This window comes from Phocoena phocoena, chromosome 1 (assembly GCF_963924675.1).
Source record: "Phocoena phocoena chromosome 1, mPhoPho1.1, whole genome shotgun sequence".
In the NCBI taxonomy this organism is placed as follows: domain Eukaryota; kingdom Metazoa; phylum Chordata; class Mammalia; order Artiodactyla; family Phocoenidae; genus Phocoena; species Phocoena phocoena.
The window spans coordinates 89,727,130-89,735,668 of NC_089219.1; the positions used below are offsets into that span (position 1 = coordinate 89,727,130).

General features: G+C 46.9%; 1 protein-coding gene across 1 annotated transcript; it reads left to right on the forward strand.

The window, feature by feature from the left end:
* The first annotated feature begins 3,083 nt into the window (after nt 1-3,083).
* S1PR1 (sphingosine-1-phosphate receptor 1) lies at nt 3,084-7,704 on the forward strand. Its single transcript, XM_065881190.1, has 2 exons — nt 3,084-3,391; nt 5,039-7,704. The coding sequence occupies exon 2, from the start codon at nt 5,202-5,204 to the stop codon at nt 6,348-6,350; it is 1,149 nt and encodes a 382-aa protein (XP_065737262.1). The 5' UTR covers nt 3,084-3,391; nt 5,039-5,201; the 3' UTR covers nt 6,351-7,704.
* Nucleotides 7,705-8,539: the final 835 nt, after the last annotated feature.

An 8,539-nucleotide genomic window follows, 5' to 3' on the forward strand; every position in this document is an offset into this window, starting at 1 on the left:
TGAGGAAGCTGAGGCTCCAGGAAGTTAAAGGAACTTGCCCAAAGTCACACAGCTAGGAACTGGCAGAATTAAGGCTGAACTCAAGTCTGTCTGGTTCCAAAGCTCAACCATATTCCATTACATAGTTTTAAATGTTGGCAAACAAGAGAAGAGAGAGATTCTGGGACCTAGTATGAGGGGTAGACAGTGAGTTTTTGGTACAGGAAACACATAAATATTAAGGTAAGTTTCAAGTGAAGAGTCATCAGAGGGAAAGAGCTGAAAATACAAAAGAGAGAAGGAATAATTGTCTTAGAAATTTTGGAGGAAGCAGCATGGTGATACAGGCAAGAGAAGGAGCAGAGCTGTGGGAAGGAGGTTAGGGTGGGTGAAGTTATTACTAAGCTGAAATTTATAAGTGGTGATACTCTTTTCTCCACGAAGTCGGAGGCTAGTTATTCTCCTATGAACAAATGAGTAAGGAGAGAGTTGGATCTTTACAGGTGACTAGGGGGAGGAGAGGGAGTTGGAAAGTGAATGGAGCCTTTAGGAAAGAGAGTGGAGTTGCCAGATTTAGTGAATAAAAATACAGCTCACTCAGTTAAATCTGAATTGCAGATTAAAACGACAATTTTTTCAGTATATGTCCCAAATATTGAATGGTATTTTATCTGGCAACCCTTAAAGAGAGACACTAAAGCATGCATAAAGAACAGCAAAGCTGCTTTGAAATCAGAAATTTGGAATGGATCAACCTCAATGTGATGGGCATCAGATGGTAACCTCAGCATGCCAGGAAGTAAGGGAGGAACATTGGACTTGCAGCAGAAAGGAAGCCGGGCTAACAGCTTTCTGAAGATGCAGTTCTTGGGGGGCTCTCATGAGAGTAATGGGAAGAGACACATGTGGGAACCAGAGACTTGAAACTGGCAGGGAAGCCATTGTGGCAAATCACTTTGCCTACTTTCTAATTTTGCCCGAGTGGTCATCTATATTTTATATCTCATAGCTGTGCACTAAGGATGAATATTGCTAAGTAATCATCTGCAAAGTGTTTGAGCTCTTCTAAATGTTGAATCAATATTGAACGTTGTCCTCACCAACATTATTCACAAGAAAAGGACTGACTTACCTCACACAAATCTTTGACATGGTTGAGGTTTATCGCGGTGGTTTAGAGCAGCAGTTAAGAATCTGCAGCTTGTCTACGGTCAAAGCCCACGCTAACCAAGTTGCTTAATATGTTTGGAACTCAGTTTCCTTGTTTGTAGAATTAGGATATTAACAGTACCTAACCTGCAGGGTCATGGTAAGGATTAAATGTGTTAATATGTGTAACACTTGCATAGTCAGGAAAGAAGTGGTTTTAAAGGACTTCATTTGTCAAACCGTCGTACACATACAGAACACCTTAACTGTTTACTGAAGGCATTTGACACGGCATCTGCAGTATTTGAGTTTTGGAACCTAGCTCAGCCACTCATTAGCTGGGACATCTAGTGGCTTAAACTGCCTGACATTTCCTTCATCAACAAAATGACCAACAATGTTTGCTTCATAGAGTGGTAGTGTTAAATTAGATCATCTATCACGTCTGATATAGTCTGGGTATGCAACTTACTTTAATTCCTTTCCCTTTAAAGAACTCATAAATTAGTGGATGAGGTGAAGTTTGCCAAGTCCACACATTTTGTTGTGCTGAGTAGACACAACATATCTTCCCTTTGAAGTGAAATACATTCTCAGACCCAATCAAAGTCTATTCTAGAGTATAGAGGACAGTTATCTTAGTTTCTATGTCGTTCGCACTTACTGCTGTTAAATTTGTGGGTGTGTGCTGGGTGCAACGCTGCTGATGAGAGCTTTCGGGCAACTGTGTATTAACTGTCATTTGATTTTTTTCCTTTGCAAAGTCGTAAGATCCCAGAAGACAGGAGTCTGTTGTTTATTCATTCAGCCTCCTTCTGAGTCATTCAGGTACAGGGTGTGTCTGTACTGTGTTAATTGAAACTGCACAACGGAGAAGTTTTGCGTTCACATCTGTCAGGATGGGAAGCCAGGGCGACCAGGAACTGGGTGGAAACCATCTTTGAAGCAGGCGGGCCGTCAGAAGTGCTCTCAGCTTATCATTTAGGCGGAGCTGACCAAGACCGCCTCGCAGTCTCACGTTCTGAAGTAGCATCCAAGGGAAAGGAAAGAGTGGGCGAGTTGTGAGCACTGAGGCTTGGGGGCCTCTCAAGTAGAAAGGGAGAGAAGCGCGCTGGCCCCGAGCTGGGTAGCTGCGGGCCCCAGGCTGATCGGGCCCGGCAGCTCTTCCCCTTTGGAAATTCCTGAGCTGCCCAGCTGTTTAAATCTCTCGGGCCCCGGCAGCTGCCCACCTCCTCAAAGACCTCACCACTGGCCAGAATCTAGGACACAAGGCCTGATTTTGCGCCCAGTTGAGTGAGGGGAACCCCCGCCCAACACCTCGCCTGGAGCTGGCCCATTTCACTGCGCGCCCCGAGAAAGCCACTTTCTGCCCCTCAGACCGCAAGTTTCGAGGCAGCAGCGGGATGGGGGTGAGAGATGGAGGCGGGCAGAAGGGGAGGAACCTCCCGGGCCATTCTCCCTCCCAGGCTGCTCTCCTCCTCCATACCTCTGGCAGCCCCTTCCCAGCCTCTCCTCCCCCAGAACGCAGCCGGGACTCGCGGGGTCGCGGCGCCTGTTTCCCCTGCCTCCGCAGACGCGGCCGGGGCCGGAGAGGAGGGCGGAGCCCGGCCACAATCACCGGACTCCAATCCCCCAAGGGCTGCGGGGCTGGGGGACCAGAGAGGTGCACTACCCACGCCAGGCCGTCCTCTGTCCCTTAAGACTTTTCTGGAGAAAAGCTTCCAACAGCTCTTCACCTCCTCCCTTTTCTAAGGCGCGGGAGAACGGTCTCCACCGCCCAGGAGCGGCGGATTTCAGGGCGAGGGCCGAGATTTATACATTAAGAGTTCTGGGGGCACCAGGCTCCGCCCCTTTTCGGGTTTTTTTTTTTTTTCTTTCTTTTTTTGGTTGCCTGTGGGGAAGGAGGGGTTCTTCTTGTATGTGTGTTTCTGCCCCAGATCTTTCCTGGACAGTGAGTCTCAGCAGCACTGATCACGGTCTTCAGCCGCGGGCGGAGGGCGTGTGGGGTTGAGGCACTCACTCCTCCCTGTCTCTTCCTAAAGAAGCCACTCAGCCTCAGCGGGGCGCTCGGCGACTTCAGCTGACCGGTCGGCCGGGCCGCGGCGAGCGCGCTGGCCATTGGAGTGCGCGGCTGCGGAGGGAGGGGACCCCGACTCGAGTAAGTTGAGAACGCGGCGCGCTCAGTCGGGGGCAGCAGCAAGATGCCGAGCGTGCCGTGCAGACCCGGAGCTCTCCGAACGCAGCTTCGTCCAGCCTGAGCCAGGTAGGGAGTGCGCGCGGAGGAGCATCGCGGCGGGAGGTCTTCAGAGGCAGAAACAAAATTTTTAAACCGGAATGAAGCAAAACGAACACTTTTAAAACATCTGTCTGTGGGTGCTGAAAACAAGCATCTCTGGGCTACTAAGGAGACCAACCGGATCGGATTGTTCTTGGCGCACTTGTGACTTAACAAAGTTTGGAAAAGGGTTAAGTTCCCATTGTAGAACCGTCTGGGGTTGGGAGATAGCGGAAGCTGTGGTGGGTCGGAGGAGAGGCGCTTATTCTGGGAAATCCTATAGACAAAGACCGGGGGAGGTGGGGTAAGGGCTTAAACTTGCACTGGCGAGCGAGCGGGGTGTGGAATTAGATGAGGGAAACGCGGAGCTACTGGGCGCGAGCTGCCTCTGCAGTCCTGGGAATTGCTGGAATTGCTGTCGCCTCGATGACTCCACTTTTATCGCATTTGCTACGTTACCTTGAAACATTTCAACAACTCTCGGGTAGACTCCTGATCACCAGTGCCACGTTTCATTCCCCCCACACTTTCTAGTTCTATGAGAGGAGGCAACGTGTTGGGGAAGAGCAGTGAATAAAACTGCCCGCGCTAGTTTAGCAATGCACCGACAGACTTCTGTTTGTGTGAGTTTCTGGAGAGCAATTTGGCATTTGGAATTTGGAATGCAGTGGCATGTATTTTTATCACTTGTAGTTTAACTTCTCTTTTTGTGTGCGTGTTTTGGCTATATCCACAGTAACTAAAAATACTCCTTTTGCAATCAACGAATGTACGGCACTTCTGGGATTTATTGCAATATCTTATGAATGATTTTCACTGAGTACCCTTATATTTTCTTGCACTGGCTCGCAAGAAAAAAAAAAGAAGAAGAAGAAGAAAGAAAAGGCTGTTGCTTCACGGAGGCGCTAAGCTTTCCTGTTTACCGCAAGGCCAGGGCGGGCTTGGCTGCCCACACCATGCTGCGCCTTCGGACCCTAAGCACACCTGCTCCTAGGGAGTTATTAATAGAGCCCAAAAAGTGACTGACGCTGTCAAATGGTTTTCGTGCAAACCTAATTTCTTGCATGGCAATTAGGAGGTGGTTTTAGCTGGGTGGTGGTGGAGGGCAGAGGTGTGCGTCTCCGCCCTCACATTGGCGGTTGAGGCTCTTCGAAGGAGCGACCAGAAGCTGGTGGTGAGCCCGCCGCCGAGCGGGTGAACGCTTCAGAGACTCTTTCGACTGCGGCTGGAAACCTTGTGGGGTGGGAGCAGCGTTGGGCGGAGGTGGGGGGGGGGTTGAGGAGGCAAGAGTGGGGATAAATGGGGTTCACTTTTCCAATTTTCCCATTTTCCATTTAAGTGGATGTAACCATAGGGGGCGATTTTCGTCTTGTCGCGTCGGAATTTTCAGTTTGGGTACATTTTTGTTTTTTCTCCTTTTCTTTCTTCCCCTTCTTCCTTTTTTTTTTTTTTTTCTTTGCAAGAAATGAGAGTTTGATTTCTTTTTTGTTTTCTTTAATCCTTCTTCCTGCACTCTCCCCAAGTTTCTTTAAAACAAATCAACAGCAAGAAAACTGGAGCAGTACCTTTCTTAGAATGAATGACGCCAGTGTGCTGTGGCTTTTTCCCTGACTCTCTCTTTGTGATTTGTTTAAGGCTGCGGTTTCTGAGGCTCTCTCCAGCCACGGAAAAGCTGCACAAAAAAGCCTGGATCTCTCTCGCTCAACCACCCCCGCTGCCAGTGAAGGCTCTCTCCGCCTCGCCCTCTAGCGTTCATCTGGAGAAGTACCGCCCCGGGCTCCTGGGGACAGCGCGCATCATGGGGTCCACCAACATCCCTCTGGTCAAGGCCCTCCGCAGCTCTGTCTCCGACTATGTCAACTACGACATCATCGTCCGGCATTATAACTACACGGGAAAGCTGAATATCGGCGCGGACAAGGAAAACGGCATTAAACTGATCTCAGTGGTGTTCATTCTCATCTGCTGCTTTATCATCCTAGAGAACATCTTTGTTTTGCTGACCATTTGGAAAACCAAGAAGTTCCACCGACCCATGTACTATTTTATTGGCAACCTCGCCCTCTCAGACCTGTTGGCAGGAGTGGCTTACACAGCCAACCTGCTTTTGTCTGGGGCCACCACCTACAAGCTAACCCCCGCCCAGTGGTTTCTGCGGGAAGGGAGTATGTTTGTGGCCCTGTCTGCCTCCGTGTTCAGCCTCCTAGCCATTGCCATTGAGCGCTATATCACCATGCTGAAGATGAAACTCCACAATGGGAGCAACAGGTTTCGCTCCTTCCTGCTCATCAGTGCCTGCTGGGTTATCTCCCTCATCCTGGGGGGCCTGCCCATCATGGGCTGGAACTGCATCAGCACGCTGCCCAGCTGCTCCACAGTGCTGCCGCTCTACCACAAGCACTATATCCTCTTCTGCACCACGGTCTTCACTCTGCTCCTTCTCTCCATCGTCATCCTGTACTGCAGGATCTACTCCTTGGTCAGGACTCGGAGCCGCCGTCTGACTTTCCGCAAGAACATTTCGAAGGCCAGCCGCAGCTCTGAGAAGTCGCTGGCACTGCTGAAGACCGTGATTATCGTCCTGGGCGTCTTCATCGCCTGCTGGGCGCCACTCTTCATCCTGCTTCTGCTGGACGTGGGCTGCAAGGTGAAGACCTGCGACATCCTCTTCAGAACGGAGTACTTCCTGGTGTTGGCTGTGCTCAACTCTGGCACCAACCCCATCATTTACACTTTGTCCAACAAGGAGATGCGTCGGGCCTTCGTCCGGATCATGTCCTGCTGCAAGTGCCCCAGCGGAGACTCCGCCGGCAAATTCACACGACCCATCATCGCCGGCATGGAATTCAGCCGCAGTAAGTCAGACAACTCCTCCCACCCTCAGAAGGATGATGGGGATAACCCAGAGACCATTATGTCTTCTGGAAACGTCAACTCTTCTTCCTAAAAGTGAAAACTGCTGACCCATGGGGAGCTTGCATGGTTGCCCACCACCCCAGTGTTTGGAAAAAAACCCAACAACTCTGTGCCTCTGCTGCTGCCAGGCAGGAGCTGTCTCAAGCCAGAGGGAGGGAGGGGGAGCTTAAGAACAGCCTGGTGGTGCCTGGTGTTGGTGGGTAGACTTAGTTCCTGTGAACAATGCACTGGGAAGGGTGGAGATCAGGTCCTCGCCTGGAATCTATTTCCTCCCCTCGCTGGAGCTTTGATTTTGCACTGAGCCAAAGGTCTAGCATTGTCAAGCTCCTGAAGGGTTCATCTGGCCCCTCCTCAAAGACTAATGTCCCCGTGTGAAAGCGTCTCTGTTGGGAGCTTTGAGGAGATGTTTTCTTTCACTTTAGTTTCCAGCCCAAGTGAGTGTGTGCACTTCTGCTTCGCTAGGTATGCTCTGCATATCCTACCCTCCCTTCCCCTTCACACCCCTCCTCAGAATTCCTTTACTTTATATTTTAACTACCTGGCATTCAGAGTTGGGAGTGTGGCACGGTCCATTTCTTGATGATGTGTAGCAGGTAGGCTGTGTCCAGCAGGTAGACTGTGGTGGAGATGGTTTGGAAATGTAAAGCAATTTCACTTGCGGAAGCCAAAGTTTCCACGTAAGCTGGATGAGTGTTTTTGATTTTAGTTGCAGTCACTTTAAAAAAAAAAAAAAACCTTTGCAATGAAATGTATTACAGTATATCCACCATGGCTGAAAACTGCATAAGGAAGTCCAATTTATTTAAATGACATCAGCCAGGATCCTTAGTGTCATAGGAGAAACAAACAAGCAAAACAAGGTGAAAACTGACTGGGGGGTGACTTTGTAAACCAAGAAAGATTTCTTAACGAATTTGTCTAACAAATACAGCATCTGTCTTTGGCACTTTTGTTGATGTTTCTTTCAGAGTGTTGTGTGAATCATTTCAACCAACAGGATGGCTGTATTTTGTTGTGTTAAAAGTACTTTTTTAATAATTTTTGAATGTATTTGTTTCAACATTTTATTGGATTTTCCTAACCTGTGTTAACACCATTGAATGTGTATTTCTTCAGAAAATACCATCCTCTTGTGCCCTTAAAGCATTACTTTAACTGATAGGGAACATAAGAAGTTTTTCAGTACATTAAATAGTTAATTGAAGATGTGTATAAATGTCACAAAGAATAAAAATATATTGGTGTCTGTTTAGTGTGGTTTCCAGTGCAATTAAACCGAGAAATGTCTTTTTTTTTAAAAAAAATAGTATTTAATAGGTTTCTGACAATGTGGATCATTTTGCACATAGCTTTATCAACTTTTAAACATTAATAAACTGATTTTTTTTTAAAGATTCCTTTGTGAAGAGCATTTTTAAAAAAAATAATTACTAAGACATTCTATTTGACTATGTGCCTCTTCAGAATCAGTTAAAGGCAAATTTCTGTTATTCTTTAGAGGATTTTACCCTGATAAACTAGGGTGTGAAAAAAGAATGTGGTTTGTTTAGAAACCACTTTTTTTTTTCAGGAAGAGAAACTTCAATAACTTAACATTGAAGAGTAGTAAAGAATGAGATGAAAACCACCAGCTTCTAAATACCACATTGACAAGTAAATGTAATTGTTTGAGTTTTAAATGACATTCAAGCCAAACTAAATTAAGTACAATAATTCTGTCTTAAAACGTGAGTTTTAAAAGAAATAATGTACAACAATATGGTTGTAAATCAAAGTTAAATTATGACACTCAATGGTCAGTTCACACCCATCCCTAGAAGCTTACATTCTTGGCTTGCCATCAACATACTGGGGAAGTGGGGATATGGCTATGGGAGATTATATCAAATTACTTAATTCTTTCAGGACATTGTCTTGGCTTCTCCCAGTCTACCCACTGAACAATATAAAACTGTACATTAGAATAAAGTTACAAGTTGTAGAATGTTGGCTGAATAGCATACCTCTTTTCTCTGAAAATTTTTGATTCATAGTATCTGAAAGCTTTAACATCCCTAGTCAATTTCTCCATCTATAAAATGGCAAGCCTCACAAAATTTTTAATTCTTGTTTTGATATTTCCATCTTCATTGGGGGTTACATAGAAGTACTTTGGTGTGTTTGCCTCTTCAGTGCTATTGTTAACTTTCAGAATTAGTGCTTTCAAGTGTCATTGAATAT